Below are 22,407 nucleotides of genomic sequence, written 5' to 3'. Positions count from 1 at the left end.
AATACATATACAATATAAGAGTGTGAATACACATTTATGCTACCATGTAGTATATAAAATTGTGCGTTAGTATATATTATATAAATTTTATTAAAAAATTACTTAATGTTTCAGGGTGAAATAATTGTGTATTATTGAATGATATGAGGGCCTATATATAGGCATTACAAAACCACAATCCTGTAGGATTCAGAGTCCTAATCTATTACGGAGATGCTAATCTATCTTCTAACAGGAAACCTATTAGGCTAAGACACATACAAAGGTATAATAGTGATTCTCCCGGAACACTCCCCCTTGTGTCGCATGCCTAGGTTGCATGGTGCACACATCGTTGCCTCGGTAAAAACCTTGTCAAGCAAAATAAAAACCTCTTGGGTAAAAACAAAAGCTTGATTGAAGGGAAAAAGAGCACAACGCACCGTCTACATTTGATAGCATCATGTGAGGTAGACTCCCCCTGATTAGTGCCATAATCATGGAGTACAAAGAACAACGTATACAACGTTCATTACATGCTTCTCAAACGTAGTCTTGGGCTAATGATTAATCATTAATCTAGCCACACATCCTTAGATCATCCATGCTATACTTAGCCAAACTTAGATCTTAGGAAACAAGATTGCATAACAACTCAAAACAAGAGTTTGCAATGAAAATCAGATTCTCGGGTAGAATGACCTTCACTCACTTAAACGGCCATAACTTCTTCGTCAAAATAGGTATCAGTGAACCGTAAAATGTTCTGAAAAGTAGACACCCGTGGCTTTCCAGTGACATAAGGTTCACAACCTCATCCGATCGGAGCAGTTCACAATGCTCTGTTGAAGTTGACTGACTTGCAAATTTCCGGACAGGACTGTCCTACTTTGCTAAAACGGCCATAACTCACTCAATATGATAGATATGAATGAAAGGTTGATGTCCCTTCAAAGTAGACACATAGACCTTTCCAACGGTACTAATTGCACCATATTGCATCGAGCGAGCTGTCCTGTAGGTCTCATTAAAGTTGACTTACGAAACTGGACAGATTCTGATTTGTCACATTTAATGTGTCTTTCGCGAAAAGAATGGGGGAATGAACCAATGAATGACTGATTTTGGTTCAAGACGGAACCGTACGCATCCTCTACGCTACCAGTGTCGACTGTTACACTAAGGCATACGTTGATGTTGCTGGAGCTGCTGGCGGCGTTGGTGTGGATATGATTTGTGTTGGTTCACTAAGTGTAAAACTAAACCCATGTCAAAGAAGCAATGCAAGTCCAATGACAATGCATAGGCGCATAGTTAATCACGTCATAATGAAAGAAATAGTGTCCCAACAACACTAACATGTATGAATGTATAGCTCATTGAATCTCTTCATCATCTATACTTAGACGGAATAGAGAATCAAGAATTAGCTTCATATGAACACATATGGGTATGAGTTCTTGCAACCGATTGTACTACGTTCTCTCGAACGTCGCAATCTGATTACATAAGCTTTCCGTGGTCTGGAGGCATTTAAAGTCCCTCGGGCACTCTCATATCTGCGTCAAGATCCCTTTACAGATATTCTATGACCACTATCATATGCTGCAAATCAGTTTTCATGGACACTACTACTGATCAAGTAGCGGAAAGCAATTATGTCCATAACGAGAGAATATAACTCATCGTACTCATCGTACTCAATACTAAGATAATGAGACAATATTTGCGCCATAAGTCCTGCGTATATCGCATGACTTCATCTTTCTCATTACACTTACGAACAACGACCGACATAACAAGTTTAGTTCAGCCTGTATTGATTCTTTCCACTTCGGTCAAGTTACTCATCATTGATGATTTACAACGGAATAAGGGCATAAGCGAATACATCATCAATCATGGGAGATCAATACATTAAACACGCGCTCGCGCTGTATACGATCAATTCGTGAGATTTCTATTCTTCTCTAACATCAACAAAAGGAGTCTGTAGCGTCCCGCAGAAACTTAGTTGATACACATGTTTAGAGAATATCTCTTGATGATGGGCGAAATACTTGTGCCTACGCACTTCGCTTCTTTCTGGTTTTGATTCCAGAGAATAATGGTCTCCCCCTCATCTAGGCAGGAGCCAAGACCGAAGCTATGACCCTTACTAGTCCATCTTTGCGTTTGCCGCCCTTGTTTTGTGGTACAATACCACGGGCGCCGACAACACCACAGCGTACGATGGTGCCATCGCCGGCTTCCTTCCCACTGTCAGGGATGGTGCCAACGGTGCTAGGACCAGGTCATATGAAATTCTCCCATATTCTGAGAGTCCCAACCTTACCGGCACATCACAGCATTTATGTGCGATCTCGTCACTTTCGCAATATCGGTAAAGTCATTGAGCATCGAATCTTTGACTTTCTGGAGGTCGATAATGCGTTGTACATTTGCTCACTTTGAGTAGTGCGGGATCTTAATGAGACATAGTGCCACACCACGTCAATTCTTGGCGTTAAAACCAGAATGGGAGCATTCTATATCTCCCCCTAACGACGGGAAGTATGTCTCATCAAAGTGACCGTCTGCTAATATCGCAGGATAGAGATCAACGGTTGTAGATTGGAAATAACGGACAAGTGTTGGTGATTCATAAATCATAACCAACCAGAATACTTAATCATTTCAAATAGACCCATTGAGATAACTACAATAGAGGCACATAAACAACTTTAACCAAATAGGCGTTAGTGAAAAGAACGTTGGGACCGTATCCAGTGACCATCTGGTACGCACTAAACGCTTGGCAAGTTCTGGGTCTGAAACGAATAAGTGTCGCTGCATGCAACATCATTACATATCTCCATGCAAAAATCGGCAGGTTAGTACCCATAACCAAGTCCGAGCTCTGCTAGATCGTGCAGTGAATGAACATGAGGAATAATATGTTCAACGACGATCCCAGTAGATAAGCAAAACGAAATCATCAAAGTCGTGGAGGTGAACTCTCCAACGATATCTAATCAAATAGATTTGAGAGGATAGGAAGGGTGGTGAGCCCTTAGGATGATGATCATAGCTAAAAACTTTAGCGAATGCAGCGTTTCTTGTGGAAAGCAAAGCGACGTGTGACCAACGCGTCGATGCTCTTAACCTATACCATAAAAATACCGAAAAATGTCCGTATTCGGTTGGATAGGGTCCACTAATGTCACCTTAAATACTTTGTAAGAATGGAATGTTCTCGGTTGGAGCCTTAGCAAATAAGGACTTCCTTGAAATCTAGCAAAAGAACAAGCTTTGCAAAATGAGCAATTGGCATCAGAGATTGTCATGGAGGCATTAGAAGACACGGGAGGCATCATAAGCTCATGTGAAAGAGGGGATGCCGCCACCGACGGCCTTAATACCATGGAGCCACCGAAATAGGCAGGCTCGGCCTCACCGTGCATGGCACGGATAGGCTCGGCCTGACCGTGTGGAGCATGGGTGAGGTGGTCCTCCAATCGCTTCGTGAACATGAAAAATAGATGATAATGTGAATTTCAAAGAACTCGAATCATCATATCTTGCTCAAAATGACCAAAAAACGATCATGTCAAAACCGAGAAGACAGTAAAACCGAACCCATGATTCAAAGAATCTTGAGTTACATAAAGCTACTGCTGCAGGAAAGCAAAACGATGTCTGCAGGCTAACAAAGCTACTGTCGAAGCTTGAAAAAGATACTGTCAATGAAATCTGACAGATTTATTCCTCTCCATTCTTAACACAAATATCAAGATGAAAATCCATCATTGGCATGTATGGCCTTTAAAACTTAGCAAGGCACGAAGATATAGAACACAATCTCCGCACGAGATCCGTAAAACAACTACCTGCGCCGTAGGACAGTGTGGGTGGTTACGCAATTAGCAAGACACTCGATTTCACGGCGGGACATTCTCAAAATGAAGATTAAGAGAGTCAACGACGCGGTGAACTTGTCTACACAATACGCCGTAGGATATTGTAAGAGAGGGGATTGAAACAAATGGCAATCTCATCGAATGTATCACATGGCAATAGAACTACATTCTTCAACTCAAGAGTTGGAAAAACATGGTATTGGAGCAGTTGAATACCAAACAATTTGGGTGGTAAAAACCATCCAATTGGTGTGGGTGGTCACCAATAATAATAAAATCATTTGAGCTATGAAACGACTTGGAGAAAACCGGAAAATTAACCGGAAAACCATGTCAAATTAACTCAAAACCGGGTGAATTTTGGACTGGGAAAACGTGACAGCAAGAACTGCTGAAATATGCGGAAAACATGACGAGAGACGACGAAAAAAAACGTCGGAAAAACTCGTCGGAAGCCGGCGGCACCGATTGCCGGAAATCTGGCCGGCAGTGGCCGGACCTGGCCGGTATGGAGGCCATAACTTCAGGTCCGACAGGGAACGCCGTCCGGAACCGGATGGCGGTGCCGGAAACGCCGGAATATGGCCGGACGGCGGCGAATACGCCGGTAAAACGTCAAAAAACGTTCCGGAAACGCCGGAAGAGTAACCGGGAAAAACGATGTCAATTTTGACGTTCCGAGGTCCGTTTTCCAAATTTCAAAGTCCAAAATCACAATGTAGTGTTATTGGGGTCCCATGTAACCCAAAAGCGGCCAATTTAAAAACCACGTGAGTTGCAACGTTGACCATGCATGCTAAGCCAAGGCAAATAAAATTCTCACGAGTCAATCTTGTAAACAAGAAATACGAGAGATTTTATAGAATATGCCAATATTTAATACAACACAAACAAGCTTCCAATTCCAATAGACGACTTAAGCTAAAGTCGAGCAATAATCATGGCAATGCCAACGTCATACTTGAAAAATAGTAAGCAGAAGACATAGTCAAAATAGATTGACTAATCAAAAGTCTGTAGCAACAAAATCTTGCATATCTGATTGGGCGGAGCCTTAGCCTGAGGCTCAAAATGTGCTTACTTGAGAATGGAAGAATGTTACGTTTCCATCTCCAAAATTCCCTCGAGAAATAGATACATGTGCCAATAAATGACATGTGTTTCTCGGATGTGGAGCATGTTTCAAGGTCAACTCTGGTAATACGTCGTCATAGACGTTCATTAAATCACTTTTAAGTGTGTCCCATAGAATTCGTTATTTTTGGGATCTTTTTGTCAGCAAATAGTGCTGCATCAGAGTAATGAATCAACTCAAATAAATGAGTACGTAGACCTTGAGATTATCGTTTATAGACATGAGTTTAAGAAACTCAAACATTCAAATAACAGTCGCGATGGCGACGCATCCATAAGAAACGAGAGTTGTATAGGTTTCGAATAATCGAAACTATTCAAGTATGTAACCGGAATTAGAAGGGTTGTGATGTATATGGTCACAAAATAATCGATGCATATCGACGATTCTCATGATCGCACCCAAAACAGCGGTGCACTCAGGCGACCACACGAAATCGATATCTTCCTTTTTAAATAATAACGTGACTCCTCCAGGACCGTCACACGAAAAACGTCGACCAAGAGGGGAATCATATCCCTCTTTGGTCTCATCGGCGTTATAAGAAAGGCCGGAAAAGAAGACATGAAAAAGGCTAATAGCGCCCGATAATTTATATATATATATCTTCAAAAGCAGCAACTTTAAGAAAAAACATACTTGTTGGTCTGCCAAATAGACCGCATATAAGTAAATTGCTCTGCAAATCGATCGTCATGCATAAGTTGCTTGTTGAATTCCTTTTCGATCTTCGTCCGATGACATAAAAATCTTGGGAGGATACGATCAAAATCATATGTAGATGACAAAAGTATCGTCCATCTCGGCATGAATGTCATCACCATAGTACGACGAGTGATCACTTGTCCTATGCAAGCACGTGAAACATAGTTAGAAAACGAAAACGTGCAAATAAACGATTTAATAAGCAATAGGAAAATAAAAAGGAAAAAAGAGAAATAGTTTAAAGGCCCAAAAAGGGTAGAGAAGACGAGAGTAGCTTCTCTTGAGCGAAGAGTTAGCTTGTGCAGTTCGCGTTCATTGCGTATATATGCGGGAGAAGCAATTTTGAATCCTCTGATGCGGGGTTTTTCGGGGCAAAAAGATGTTTTTGCGGAGCGAATGCAGAGGATACCCTGCGGGGCTGCGGAGGCTGCGTGCAGGGGCAGCAGGGGGGTCGCAGGGGCTGCAGGGCAGCAGGGGCCGCAGGGCAGAATCTGCGTGCGGGGCTGGCTGCGTGCGGGGCTGCATGCGGGGCTGTAGAGGTAGCAGCGGGGGGGGGGGGGGGGGGGGGGCTGCAGCGACGGCGAGCAGGGGCTGCGCCGACGAGGAACGTCGACGGGAAGATGTCGGAGGCCGGAGACGACGGTGGCCGGCGGTGGAGAAGAGAAAAAATTTCTAGGGCTCTAAAAGTTCAGGGTTTTAGAGCACGTGATGATAACGTGTTTCAGGGTGAAATAATTGTGTATTATTGAATGATATGGGGGCCTATATATAGGCATTACAAAACCACAATCCCGTAGGAACAGGAAACCTATTAGGCTAAGACATATACAAGAGTAGAATAGTAATTCTTCCGGAACACTTAATGAATTATGAATGACACAATAAATACATTCTAAAAATGACCGAGTACACAACTACACAATAATAATTATATAACCCTAATAGCTAATCTTATTGACAGAAACACCACTTATTAGAAAACCTAGTTTATAGTATTTTTAAAATGGGTAAAGAGGTAAATTACGAAAAACATAACAAAACCCATATCATGATTATCATCTTCCATTTGCTTTGTCGTCTGCTCTGACTTCTTCAAGTACCAAAGCCTTCTAATATATTCCTGAATAATCAAGAAACATCCGCATAAAGAATTTTAGAAGAGGTCTCCCCATCTGACCATATCCCACCACCACTAGGACCGGAGTGTTACTTCCATGAGTTCCATCTCACCACCACCATAAGTACTCCCCGCCCAAACTCACCATCACACCCATTCTCCAAAACCCCTTACTGATAAAGTGGGATCGATGGGTTGGGCGATCTGGATTATTAGCTCTAACGCAACTGATCGGGTTTTGTCCAATCCAGAAGTTGTTGTCCAAAGCAATTACACAGTGAGCCACCTTAAGCATGGCCAAAATGAACTTCATGAGAAATCTCCTTGTAAAGAATAATCTTCTTTATTGTGGCGGCTCATAATCGGAGAACCTCTGTGCGACTGTGTTTGGCATTCCAATTTCAAATTAACCTTGATGTAATTAAACAGACTGAATATCAGAATATTTACCCATCCTTATTTTCTACTTGTTAACTTAAGATTATGTTAGCAAAACAGCGTCAGTCTCGGCATAAGTGCAACATGAAATTGAAGAGGTTGAATCAATCTAATTGGCTATTATGCATTATTTTAAAGGCATGTGTGCCACACGCGTGTTGGTGCCTGCACTCCAAGGTGCACATTATCCTTTCCCCTAATTTCAATGACCCATTGGCTAAGGGAAGCTTAACACATTTTTAGGCGAAGCAGAAGAATGTAGTAGTGTAGTACCCATGCATGAAGCATATGAGAGGGAGATGCTCATTTTAAAAGTCTCAGGGCCAGGTGGCATGTTCTTTCTTCTTTTAAGGAGTTTCCATTCTTTCCCATATAAACACGCCTAGAACCAATGTAGGGCGAAAACGTGGAGTGAAGCGTTTTGTCGAAGTCTTAAGCCTTATAAGGTTTAAGGTGTCGAGTCGAAGCATTTTGTGCTTTATAAATATTCAAATTATAATAAAATAAATAAAATATGTGAATAAAATAGTTATTAATTCAAATAAATAATTATATATTTTAAATTCACATTTTAAATTAATAAACTCATAAATTGTAATTTTCTTATTCTAAATCTTCTCTACTTACCACTAGAGCTGTTGCATACACGTCAACAACATTATTAAATTCATCTCAAGACGTGATATAGTGTGAAATATGCGCTGAGGCGTGTCGAGGCATGCTGAGGCGTGTTGAGGCGAGCCAAATGTGATGTGTTTCGTGTCCAAAGCCTTATATATGGAGCCTTGAGGCCAAATTGACTTGCATTGTCTCAAGACACGCCTTTTTAAAACATTGCCTATAACAAGAGGATATAGTCATGTTTACTCCCAAGTTGTAGGAGCACGTTTTTTATTGTAAACCTACATAAGTCTAAACGATGGCTCACAAATGTATTTACATTCTATAGTCACAAAATACATGAATTATTTAATGTAGATAATCAACTTACCAGCCAAGGTCATCACAATGCACCCATATAAAGAAATCAGACCTGATACCCTTGGAGAGGGGCTCTAAAAGTATTTGTAATACTTCAGTCTACAAATCTAATATTGTAGCTCACTTTACAAATAATTGTGGACCGAGTTATTACAAATTGAATTAAGCAAAGTGAGCCCCAAGGCCTCACCAAGAAGAAGAAATTAGTCTTGTCGAAAATAAAAAGAAGAAGAAATTAGTCATAGGGATAATAAGGCTTTCCATAAGAAAAGAAAAAACCGAGTGTGGGTACGAGACCACTGGGACCCCATCACATCCATATCCTCGACAAACATTTATAGTTAATCAAAGTAGGACCACACTTAAGAGAGAGAAAAAAAAAGAGACAAATAAAACAAAAGTATGAGGTCCACTGAAGATATCTAATTTCCAGAAAAAAGGCATCCCATCAGTTATAGCAAACGGGGGCTTCCAGCTTCCTTTACATGACGACATGGCGTTAAGCAACTCCCATGTTCTCTTTCCCTCGAGAAAAAGCGAGAACTCGATATCATCGAAATTGTGTTTTTATGTTAAAAACATGAACGGTTTAGGTTTAGGTGCAACCCTAAACCCTAATATGAGAGCTCTCGCTCTCTTCTCTCTGCGGCAACAACCCTAGGGCTTCGCCATCAGATCACATTGGTCTGCGATGCCAGCCTTCACGGGATCAGCCAAGCAAGTCTTCTAGATTCGATTATCCCCTATGTTCAACCATCTGGTTGCTGCATCTCACCTTCTTTGAATTGGCGATGGGATTTAGTGCATGGTTTTGATCGTGCTTCTTTCTCCACGAGCCGTGGCTGTCGTGGATAGTCAGAAGATCGAGTTGGAAATCTTGGATCCGGATTTGGGATCCAAGTCGTCGTCGATGTCAGGTCGTAAGTATTTGGTGGCCGAGCTGACTTTGGATTGAATGACGACGGTTTCATGGTCATGGTATGGTGATTCATGGATCGAGGTTGATAGCTTTCATCGGCGACAAGGTTCTGCTCCGGGGTGCGGGACGAGGTTTAGGTGCAAGTTGATGCTCCGATGCACTACTTTGTCAAAGGACATAGTTGCTTATGCACCATGGGTGCCCTACCATGGGAGTGGCCTGAGTCCTTTTCTTTGGGCCATTTCTTGGAAGCCCATTTGTTTGGGTTCTTGGTGTGAGGCTATTTGGACTTGGCCTCGTATGGTTTTTCACCTATTTTTGGGTCAGATTTGGATCCACATTTGGACCCATGACGCACCCGCATTCGCATCTTGCATCTAAAACAACTGCTCATATTGTTCAGGGATTGGTTCTGATTCTTAATAGGTCGTTTGCTAACACTTGAGTTTATGTCACTCTTGATGGTTCTTGATCTCCTTGGTTACAATTATAGTTACAAATACTCTTATTTTACACTGTTTTTGTGACATATATAATGTAGCGAAGCGTGGACTTGAGGTGAGCCAAAAGAGGCAACAACCTCAGGCAAAAAGGCTTATGTGGGCACCAAAACTCATATACATACATACATACATGCATATATGTGTGTGTGTGTGTGTGTGGGGGGGGGGGGGGGGTTAACATATTTACCATATTCCTCAAGTTTAATGTAATCATTGTAGAAGTTTTAAGATGTAGTAAAACGAATACATATGAGACAGATGAGAGTTTAGCGTTAAATATTAGAATTCTCAGATTTTATTTTGCTTGATTGTAGATGCTAAACAATGAATTAATGTTGTATAACTAAATATTCAGCAGCAACAACAACAATAGTAGTAGTAGTGGTAGTGATAGTAGCATTTTGTGCGACGTTCTTAACATGTTTTTACCTCAATTTGTACTTTGCTTAGCCCTTATTGTTGTACTATTGAGTCATTGAGTTGTAGTAATAGTCTTGGGCGGTATTGGATGCATTTTTGTACTTACATGAGTTAAAAACGCAGAATTGGTCTAGAATTCATAGTTTGACTAGGAATCCTTGTTAGGTTTCGAAACTAATTATCTCTTACTTTTGATTTTATTTTCTTATTTTCAGATTGGATTGAAGAGATAATTAAAGAAAAAGAGATTGAGTCAAGTCATGCAACAATTAAATAGAAGATGATCATTAAAAACATAAAACATGACATGTTTTAGGGAATAAAATATGACATGTTTTAGAAAATAAAATATGGCATAATTTAGGGAATAAAACATAGCATGATTTAGGGAGATAAAACATGCCATTATTATAGGAAGAAAGATGCAAGTTCAAACCCTCCCTCTTTCCTCTATATATACATGGCTTCACCTCTCAATTAACATCACTTCACCTTTGCATTTAAGAGCCAAACCTTTGCCAAAATACTACCTCAAACATCATTCACCAAAATAGCAAGACATTCTCCCCCATATACAAGTTCCATCTCCACCGAAATCACCATTGAAGACACACCTCAAAGGTTCCTACAACGTGTGATTCTCGCAACTCTTCTTCATGAGTTTGTTCGTTTTTGATTTTCTACAATATTTTATCTATGAAGATTGTAGTATGATGTTTGTGTGAGATTATTTTTTTGTATTAAGAATCGAAAATTTCAGATTGTTTTATTGGATTTTTGGATCTTTTGCCGAATTGATGGTTTCCTATAATTATTGAGTTTATATATCTATTGTTGTGTTCTAATCATCTTTCTCATACTTATAATTTTCAAATATGTGCATATGAATTTAGTGCTTGGATGCAATCCCTAAGATTGTGTTTGAGTGCTAGATTCATCAACCATATTGACATAAATCGAATCATGCCCTAAGTAGGTTCGGTTTGTGTTGATTAAAAGTGGTAAAAATTCTGGAAATTTGCATATGAAAACATGGTGGGTGACGTCATACATGAAACATGTCTCCAACAAAGATTTTGTGCTTAAATGTAATCTTGTTTGATTTCTACTCTAAGTGTTATTGAATTCGATTGCATGGAAATTTAGATTGTGGCATAAGTCAATCTAAATGTTAATTGAAATCTTGCATGATTAGATGATCCCTTAAGGCTCTAATTGTATTGGTGTCTAAAAAGTATGTAATTGGTCAAATTATAATGCATGATAGGTTCGAACTTGTAATTATGTGGTGTAATGATAAATTTAGTTTAAGTTTGTTAAAGAGAAGTTGATCATGTAAATAGTAATATAGGATTTATTTTCATTAGTAGTTAAAAATCAATCTAAAACCCTCAATTATTTGTTAACACTAAAAGTTTAGAGTTCCCTTTAATTCTTTAGACTAAACGATCTCTGCTTATTCTATACTAACGATGATGTTTTACATGATTTATTATAAACGTTTTAATTAACGCTCTATCAAGTAGTAGTAGTAGTAGTAGTAGTAGTAGTAGTAGTAGTAGTAGTAATTTCAGTAATATTGGCGACGATTCTCTTAAAATTCAATTTGAAATACTTTTTGGCGAGTCGTTGAATAATTTTTAATTTTTCTCTAATAACCAAATTAGAGGGCACTATTCTTCGCACTCGCTTCATGTCTTCACTTAGGTCCTGCCCTGAGTGCAACGATGTCTAGTGCATCAGGTCACATGGTTGCCAGGTTACTCTTACTCCTTGATGCATATGTGCATTTAGTTACGAGTTGTTGTTCTTTTAATTATCTTTAAAATGTATTTGTGCATCTCAGCTATGTTTTATTATTTTATTCGATGCTTTGACATTGGTCTATGTACTTTTATCTAATTAATATAATTTTGTCTTTATTTTTTTTAAAAGTTATATACTTATATAGAATAATAAAAATTCTTAAATTATTAAATTAAGTATGTCCTTTTGATCATTTCTATATATATCTTACGTACATGTCACACTCTTGATTATCTTTTGCAAAAGCCATACAATACGTACATAGGTAAATGATATGACCAAATCCCTAACTAAGATGATGGAAACGTGGAAACAAGAAATTTGGAGTGTCATAAACAAATTTAAATATCTGTACCTTTAGTTGCGGGTTGTTTTATCGTCTGGTGGCCAACCAAATAAAGATCATTATGAACGATGAGTCGACGAACTCATCGTTGGAGAAAACGCGATGTTGGCAACTGCAATTCTTCTTCGTATGTTTAACTTGAAGCAACCAATTTTTTCGACATACAATTTTTTCCCATAATAAGAATGTTTTCTTAAATTTTTAAACGCACTAAATCAACAACTTATATTTCCTACTTACTATTCACTACTGGAAGCTTATTCAATGCACCTGAGTTTACTTGAATCACCCATTTGACTTGCACATGTTCCAACGGATCTACGCCCACCGTTTGCTTGAAATTGGTTAGTGAATTTTGACCAAGAATTTTTTTCCCTCAATAAAAAAGAAATAAAAAAATTATCTCGAGACTTATGTCCGACATTAATCTGGAAAGTGGAAACCAAGCATATGTTATGTAAAGGCATAAAGCTTAGTGAAACCCCAACTTTTTTCTCTGAGTCGAAATCAAATGTCATCCAAAAGTATGAATTGAAGGAAAACGTTAAAGTTGTGGACGTTCAATTCTCATCTAAACAAACAAATAATATACAACGGTTCAAAATATTGTGAAGAAACTTTTAACACCATTGAGATGATGCAATAATGTTGGAAACCTGATTTGAAACCCAAAAACGCTTTTGGGCGTCATTCTAACACCATTATCGGCAATTTGGACAAGAGAATTGAAGCTCCTACTTCACATCTCTAAGAGGAAGCTAATGCTGGTTGTCAAAGGTCTAGACAATTTCTTATTGCGGTCGTCATCGGAAATTAAATCAAGTTGGAAAAAACTTAGATTTGTGAAAATGAGTCAAAACTCAGAATATCCATTGTCAAACTTCTCCATAAACTTCTTAATCCCCCTAACGAAATCCAAAAATTTATTGAGTTCCCATTACTTTCATGACTTCTCTAGACATGCAGATTGATTGGTTGTTATCAGTTATCTCGATTAGTACTATCGACTCCAAATGAATGCTCGACCTATTGTATGTTTTGGAAGGCGGCACCAACAATGGTGTCTTTTTTATTTCCATGTAAGGACGAATTTACCAGATGGAGGCTTATTCCAATCATTGAAGATATTAAGCATATTGTAAAGGAGTTTGAAGACATCAAGTTTACTCACGTCTACTGCAAAGTTAATTTTGTTGCTAATATCTTAGCTTGTGTTGGCCATAATTTGTTTCTCCTACATATTTGGATTCCTCGTATCCTAGTTGTGTTTTTTCTGCTATCAACTTTGACGTCTTTGGAGCACAAGTTGCTCTGGGCGGGGGGGGGGGGGGGGGGGGGGGGTCTTCTCTATAAGCTTTTGTTTTCGTAGTGAAAAAAACAACGGATTTGTGTAACAGAGTTAGTGTTTAATGTTGATGTTAATGCTGGTTAAAGTACTTATGGATGGCTGTGACGGGGTCGGTGTCACTCGATTCATAGTATTCAGTGATGAATCATTCACTTACATTGGAATAATTTTTGTTCCCCATTCAATTTTGATTTTCTCCCCTATCACCAATCTCACAACCTCATCCATTCGTTTAATTTCATATTATATGGTGCCACCTAGGGCTCGTCAATGGGTCGGGCCGGGCCTTAGTACATTTAGATAAGTGACGGGCCGTGTATTTTCACAAATAGGAAGATCCAAGCCTGTCTATCTAAAGCATGTCTTGCGGGTTTTTGCGGGCTGGGCCTTGCAAGTTTGTATTAAGAAAAAAACACAATACTCTTATTTAAGGGTTTGGAACCCAACCAAGTTGGAGGCTAATTCCTCTGCTTGATTCAATCTATTAAAATAAAATATCAATTAATACAAACCACTAGGGAATGAGGAACAAATCTAAATCCAAATGAGGAACAAACTAAGTCCAAATGAGAAACAAATCTAACCCAAACTGAGATACTGAGAAAGAATGAGAGACTATTGTGTTGTTGGACATAAAAGAGAGTTGGGATGATGCATTGGGCTCGGGACTTGAATTTTAAAAGAAGAAAAGAGCTGGGCTTGGGGTTTCTGAAAGCCTAAAACCAAATTCATGTCTTCAAAACAATAAAAGGATTCTTGAAAAACATTCCTAAAAAAAGTATAAATAAATTCTAGTTTCTAAATCTTGTCGATCGATACCAGTAGATGTGATCGGTATATATATTTAGGGACCCCGTAAAAATTTCGTATGTTTTGGACATGGTTTGACCGTCCGTACCTACGATCAACAAAAAAAGAGGCGTTTTGACATATTAAAACCACATTGACCGGGGCTTTTCTAAATGAGTCCTCGATTCGACATCGCACAATTGGTAAAAACTTAGGTGATTTTAGATATGCAAACGTCTTTTGGCGTTCGCATCTAGGTAATGGGTCATCTTTTAGGGCATATTAGTGGTGTTTTTGGTTTACCGAAAATTTCGACGGTCAAACGAGGTCCGAATTGGATGAATTTTTTACAGAGTCACAAAATATATATACTGATCACAACGGCTAGTGTCGATCGTTCCTGGGAAGTTTGCTTCATATAGTCGTTTCATAATGTTATAGTTTTATTCTAAACCTAATATAAAAGTTATGATACATTAGTGGATACTTTGGCGATCGATAACTCAAGTTCGAAGTATGTTCAATCAACACCAGCATATGTGATATGTCTATATATTTAGGGACTACGTAAAAATTTCGTCTGTTTTGACCGTTCGTACCTACCGTCAACTAAAAAAGAGACGTTGTGACATATTAAAACCCTATTGACCGGGGTTTTGCTAAATGGGTTTCCTCGGTGCGACCCGCACGATCGGTGGAAAAAATTAAGTGATTTCAAATATGCAAACAGTTTTCGGCATTCGGCTTTCGAATCTTTGTAATGGGTAATCTCTTATGACAGATTAGTGGTGTTTTTGGTTTACCGGAAATTCCGACGGTCAGATGAGGTTCGAATTGGATAAATTTTTTACAGGGTCACTAAATATATATACCGATCACATCGGCTGGTGTCGATTGATCTTGAGAAGTTTACTTCATATAGTTGCTTCATAATGCTACAATTTTATTTTAAATCTAGTATAAAGTTATAATATAAAGGTCACAAAATTTTTAAATCTAGTACTATGGACATATATAGTTGATATATGTATAATTATAAAATATGTATGTATAATTTTTTATTACTTGGCGGGCTTTTACGGGCCGAGCCGGGTTTCACACCTTTAAATTAAGCACAATCCTCTACTCACGAAAGCGGGTTTTCTTGCGGATCAGACGAGGTAAAAGCTCATGGGGATTGCGGACCTCCGTAGACTTATTGGATCGCGAGCTAAATGATGAGGCCTACCGCCAGTTTTTCCTAATTCCTATCTATCCATATCATCGATACGAAAAAGAGCCAAAAACTTTGTTGTAAGTTGTCATACAATTTATCTTTCCTTTTCTCCTTTGAACAATTTATCATTTCTCATGCATGAAATGGAATATTATGATATGGGGCATTTATCATTTCAGCTTAGGTTGGAGGACAATAATGCGAAAAATAGGGAAAAGAAAAGGTCATTGTTGAAAGAGATAGGCCTATTGGGTGAATAATTTGGACCAGAAATGAGAAATGTATACAACAAAGGACAAAATATGGTGTGTGATTAAGACCCTTTCTCTTCTTTATCTCTCCTCATGGTGTTTGGATTTGGAAATCTTGGTATTGTATTTCGTACAAGATGCGCGTAAGAGGCTAAGACCGACTAATTAAAGTAAATAATGGAAACCAGTCAAAACAGAACAGAGGATCAGAATTTGTATTTTCTTAATGAATTGATTACACTGTTGATGATATACCGGTTCGTACGTGACAAACTGACTGGTGATGAAGTTGGGCCCAAAATGAATTGACAAAATGGGTTTGACCGTTCGTCAAAGTTGGGCTTATAGCGGCTGATATTTGGGCTGTAATGTTGTATTTGTCTAAAAGAAAAAAAAATACTAGTTTGGAAAGAAATCAAAGAATCCAAATTAAACAAAAAGCCGGACTCAGGTTAAAGACTTAGGTTAAGAGCAGATTGACAAACTCCAACAAGAAAAGAGAAAACAGTCTGAAAAGATTAAATAGACACGAAACAATAAAAAACATCAAGTTAGAACAAGTCTTAAACTGTAGACAAAATCGACTGAACATACCGCCTAAACTTCAGAAATCATGACAAGCCCAAACTCCTCCGAAACTAGACAACGGAGATGACACCCGCAACAGGTGAAATAGCACCCATGAAGGGCGAGACAGGGCCCATGAAGAAATAGAGGAATCGGAACGAAAAATTTAATGATCAAGGCAGTGTCAGCTTTATTTTTTTTTGTCAATCAGTGTCAGCTTTATTCAAACGTACAAACGAGGAAAGAAAACCACGGCCTTAAATTCCTCACGGTCCTAAATTCTTCCACCTTCTAAACCCTTGCCTAAAATGTATGGGGGTGCATAACAGAATGCTCCATGTATGGGCACCAGGTCCTCAATTCCTCCCCGGTCTATCTAGCGCTTTAAAACCAGACCGTGAATAAAACTTTGGCCAATATGTGAGACAACGGCCTCACGAGTCTTGGAAACTTCGCATAATAATTAAAGATTACAAATTATGTCAACCATCAACAATGAGACCCTCTCGTAACTTCAAAAAAAAAAATTGAGACCCTCTCGTTTTCACCTCTAAAACAAAAAAAACAAAATATAAAAATGTATCATCTCCCAACTTATATTAGAAAAATGTCACTATTTATAAATTAATTATAAAAATGTCATCATATTTAACTGGAAATTACAAAAATGTCAACAAAATTAGAGAAAAGTAACTTAAAAAATATTTTCTGGACTGTTTTTCATTTTCTCACTTTTTTTCTTCTAATTTCGGCCATAACTTTCCCGTCCGGCGATAGATTTTGATAAAATTGGTACGTTAGAAAGATGTCGCTCCTCTATTTCATTTGATATACTATCTACTCCGAATCGACCAATCGTCCAAGGCGCAACAACCATCGCAAAATGTTGCTGCCATCGATGGCGGTGATCCAAGCAATTCCAGCGAAACCGAAGTTCAAAGTTTCCTAATTTTAACTATTCTCTTCATTCTGAGCATACTTATACCAATCTAATTTGAATTTTAACAACATTTTACATATTTCCATATTTCCTCTCGGCATGTCACACCTACTTTCACAACCACTGTCATAGACACTGTCACACTACCTCTTACACTAACTGGCGCACCTACTGTCATAACCGCTATCACACCCACTGTCACAGAAGCTATCACACTATTTATTTACACTAACTGTCACAACCTCTGTCACACTACCTGTCACAATCACTATCACAGTACCTATTATACTAACTGTCACACCTATTGTCACACACATTGCCCCTGTCACAACCCTTGTCACAACCCCTGTCACAACCCCTGTCACACTACCTGTCACAACCCATGTCACAACTTCTATCACACTACCTGTCACAACCACTATCACACCCCTGTCACAACTCTTGTCACACTACCTGTCACAACCTCTGTCACAACCAATATCACACTACATGTCACAACACCTGTCACAACTCACAACCCCTGTCACAACGCATATCACACTACCTGTCACAAACCCTATCACACTATATACATGTCACAACCATTGTCCCACTACCTATCACAACCACTGTTGCAGTCACACTTTCTATCACACCTCATGTCACAACATTTTATGTGACTGTTGTGACTAGAAGAAGAAGAAGAAGAAGAAGAAGGACTAGAATAACGTACATTTGTTTATTATTATGTGATCTTGAACTTCTTAAATCAACTCATACAATCCAAATATCGACATTAATGTGATGTGCCTATCATAATAGTTATCACACTGCCTATCACACCTCTTATCACACTACCTGTCACAGCAGAAAGTTAGTGTGATAGCTAGTGTGACAACACTATTCTGAAAAAAAAAGAGCCTAAAAAATCTTATTTGGGCACCCATAAAAATGATATGGGCACCATATTACCATGTTCTCCGTCTTAGATTTTTCCAGCAACAACAACATCACCACATCCCACTCCACCGTGATAAACTCCACCAGATCGGAGATCAGCTCTGTCCTCGCGTATCTTTATGCCACTGTGGCTCAGAGTTTGAACCCGCGCTCTCCGACGTCGTCCCCATGGCTCCGATCTCCTCCCCGCACCTCCGAACTCGTCCCCGCGCCTTCGATGTTGTCGTCCCCGCACCTCCAATGTTGTCGTCCCCGCGCCTCCGATCTCCTCCCAGCACCTCCGAATTCGTACCCGCACCTCCGAACTCGTCCTCGCGCCTCTGAACTTGTCCCTCTGACGTCGTCGTCTCCGCGCCTCAGCCTCGTTTAGTGTTCCATGTCCAGTCCTCATCCTCGTAGTCGTCGTAGTACCTAGGCCGTGACCTCGATGAAGTCGCCGAGTCTCTGCACATGGTGCTGGACTGTTGGTACGGTGAAGATCTGTGGATTTCATAATAGTGAGAAAACAAAGAGACAATGGCATTGGCTGTAATTTGTGTGAAAATTTGGGGGTAACGCTGTAATGGTTTTAGAATTAGGATTTTTTTCTAATTTCCTCATCTTATGTGACTTTTTTCTTATTTCACATGTCAAATGTGATTTTTTTATAAAAATTCAAAAAAAAAACTCAAAATTCAGTCACCATCACAACAATAAGTAAAACAAGCTGTAGGTGGCATATGTGCTAGACAGTAGTAGACACTACGTTTGGACTTTGGAGCTTTAGACACAACATCATAATCTCGATGAAATTGCCGTCGAAACCTTAAGACTTTAGAAAAAAACACATATCTTAAACACAAATGTTTCTACCAAAAAAAAACCCCACTTGTTTTCATTCTACCTTCTGATATTTCACATTCTCATCTAACTTTCAGCATAAAAAAAAAAAACCAAAAAAGAAAAAGTGACATATTCCCTATGGATTAAACTATAGTACTATACAAGGAGAAGCCACCAATGAAGACGAAGAACTGAAGAAGTAAGTTGCACAGAAGAAAAGACTCTTTCACAAAAACAAGAAACCAAAATTCACGGCGGGGAAGTCCACGTTTGAAATTCAGACCAATACACAAACCTTATTTACTTCCACCTCTTTCCTCTCCCCATTGGACACAACTTGTTCGAACAGGGGAACACAAGAAGCACAACTTGTTGACCTTTGAGATCTATTTCTGAATTTCAGACCCAGATCATAACATCAGGAAGCTCAAATCTTTTTTGGGTTTCCCTGTTCCAAACCTCCTGTAAGTTTCCCCCTTTCTCTCAGATCTGATTCGTTCGTTATCATATAATATGGATAGTAACTATTCAGCTATTCGCAAGAACTCATATTTAGAATTGCAATCTCAATATGACACTGGAAGCCCGAGACTTGCTTCCAAATCCCATGCAAGTTTCAACGCCTATCATGAGGATGACTTCATTATAGATGATGGGGATGATTTTGATGATAATCTTAATTATGATGGTGGGAATTATCCCCTTGTTGTTGATGGGTCTAAGCCTGATGGGTCTGGAATCTCCGGGGCGGTGTTTAATCTCACCACTACCATCATTGGGGCTGGGATTATGGCTCTGCCTGCCACCATGAAAGTCCTTGGTGTAGTTTGGGGGTTTATTTTGATAATTTTGATGGGTCTTTTGTCTGAAGTTAGTGTCGAATTGTTGGTGAGGTTTTCGGTTTTGTCAAAGGCTTCATCCTATGGGGAGGTTGTGCAGTACGCATTGGGAAGACCCGCGAGGATAGTCTCGGAGATTTGCATCATTGTCAACAATGCAGGCGTGTTGGTGGTGTATTTGATCATTATGGGGGATGTTATGTCGGGTTCACTTCATCATATGGGGGTTTTCGATCAGTGGTTGGGGCATGGAGTTTGGGATCATAGAAGGCTACTGATTTTGTTTATGTTGGTGGTTTTCTTAGCTCCCCTTTGTGCATTAGACAAGATTGATTCTTTAAGCATCACTTCAGCTGCTTCTGTAGCTCTTGCAGTTGTGTTTGTTGTCGTTGCTTGTGCTATAGCTTTTATTAAGCTTGCTGAAGGAAAAACAGACTCTCCTAGGATGTCACCAGATTTTGGGTCGAAGAAGGCCATCTTAGATTTGCTTGTGGTGATTCCTATCATGACCAATGCTTATGTTTGCCATTTTAATGTTCAACCTATATATAATGAGCTTGAAGGACGGTCTCCTCAGAAGATGAACCGGGTTGGAAGGATCACAACTATTCTTTGCATTGTGGTCTATTCTTTGACAGCCATATCTGGCTATCTGCTCTTTGGAAAGGATACAGAATCTGATGTGCTGACTAACTTTGATAAGGACCTTGGGATCCGTTACAGCTCAGCACTGAATTACATTGTCAGAGTTGGTTACATTTTTCATTTGCTTCTTGTATTCCCTGTTGTACATTTCTCGTTGAGACAAACTGTGGATGCATTGGTGTTTGAGGGATCAGCACCACTATCAGAGAGTAGAAAGAGGTGTCTTATATTAACGGTGGTCCTGCTGGCCCTTATCTATCTAGGATCTACCATGATTCCCAACATTTGGACAGCTTTCAAATTTACAGGGGCAACAACAGCTGTGTCATTGGGATTTATATTCCCTTCTCTCATTGCAATTAAGTTAAGTCAGAAAGGGGAGGATTTAAGCTTTGCAGAGAAGCTCGTGTCATGGTTCATGTTGGTAATGGCAATATCAGTCAGCGTGGTTGGAGTAGTTGGGAATATTTATAGCCTCAGTAGCAAATCTGAATGATCCTTGCTGTTGAGATTTGAAGTTTGCTTCTGCTTATGAACAAAATTGCTTCTGCTTATGCAAAGATTGTCGCAGGGAGATATGCCAGTGCTGCCTAGCTGATACTTAACAGTCAAATGCAAGTGATTGTGAGTAGGCCCCTTGATCAGGAAGTTATAAGGTAGGAAGACAAATCTGAAAAGGCTGGAAGGGTGGATTGTTGTTCTGGTTTCATTGCTATTTAATACTGATAAGGAACTCAGATAAGTAGTGTTAATCAGTGCTCAAGGACTTTTTGAGAGGAAACTACAAATATTAGTCATTTCTTCCACTTGTGGGTATACAATTGATTTCAAAACTATTCACAAAAGTGTTTCTTGGTCCCTTGTTCCTTCTTTCTCTTCATTCTTCTTCTCCCACATGAGATGCTGTTGTAACTCTATGATCAGCAATATGCTGTTTTCTAAGTGATACTTTGTTCTCACACTAGTTTGTAATCCTCAATTTTTGATAATACTATGTTATTACACACTTTGGTTCAAACAAGTTATAGTTGTTTATATTGTGGCTATATTGTCATCTATTGTTTTCTGGAGTTTAAAACTGTCAGGACAGTATAAGTCCTTTTTCAACAGGACAGAACTGTTACCATAACAGTTCAGATAAATGGTGGAATTCCCTCCTTTCAACCATATTCATTAATCATTATGTACTTTCACATCTGTAAGTGTTTTTCATATGAATTCTAGAGCTTCAATAGAAACAAGGGCCTATTCAAATTTGTATGTGAAGAGATCCATGTGCCCTCTTTGCTAATATGGTAGCCTTGTTCCATTTAGTTGGAACCAGTGCTTCCAATTGCCGCTGCAGGGCATCTCAGACATGCATTTGATGCCTGCAAGATCCCGAGTAAACAGCGAACTTTTCAGTTCTCGCTGTGGTAGAGAATGCCGCCCTTTTGCAGCTCGTCTGCCTCATCGTCAAGAGCAAAATGAACTCATGCTGGAAATATATGCAATCAATTTCTGTTTCTTTTGTCAGTCCCTTTTTTTGTATCATTTACCCTCCGGTATTTTCTCCCAGATTCTATTAGAAGCCTACATATATGATAAGTTCCAGATATTTGTTCTAAACTGCAAGCCATTTAGGGTGCCTTCTGGCCAAGTTCAGTGAAGGATCTTATGGGCACCAAGAACGCCAAGAGTGCTTCTTATATGATAGAATCTGGTTCCACCTACATAATTCAAATGCTTAGGGTTCTCCAAGGAGAAAAACCATTACATGAACAATGATGGAACGGAAGTGCTACTCCTCCATTATCTAAGATT

The 22,407-nt window shown here is 39.2% G+C and overlaps 1 protein-coding gene across 1 annotated transcript; it reads left to right on the top strand.

Annotated features, from left to right (window-relative positions):
* Positions 1–19,377: 19,377 nt before the first annotated feature.
* Positions 19,378–21,609, top strand: LOC126798825 (amino acid transporter AVT6E). Its single transcript, XM_050525889.1, has one exon. The coding sequence runs from the start codon at positions 19,634–19,636 to the stop codon at positions 21,098–21,100; it is 1,467 nt and encodes a 488-aa protein (XP_050381846.1). The 5' UTR covers positions 19,378–19,633; the 3' UTR covers positions 21,101–21,609.
* The last annotated feature ends 798 nt before the right edge of the window (positions 21,610–22,407 follow it).

Source organism: Argentina anserina, chromosome 6 (assembly GCF_933775445.1).
Source record: "Argentina anserina chromosome 6, drPotAnse1.1, whole genome shotgun sequence".
In the NCBI taxonomy this organism is placed as follows: Eukaryota; Viridiplantae; Streptophyta; class Magnoliopsida; order Rosales; family Rosaceae; genus Argentina; species Argentina anserina.
The sequence above is the reverse complement of the archived record's forward strand: the minus strand, read 5'-3'. Positions and strand labels throughout refer to the sequence as shown.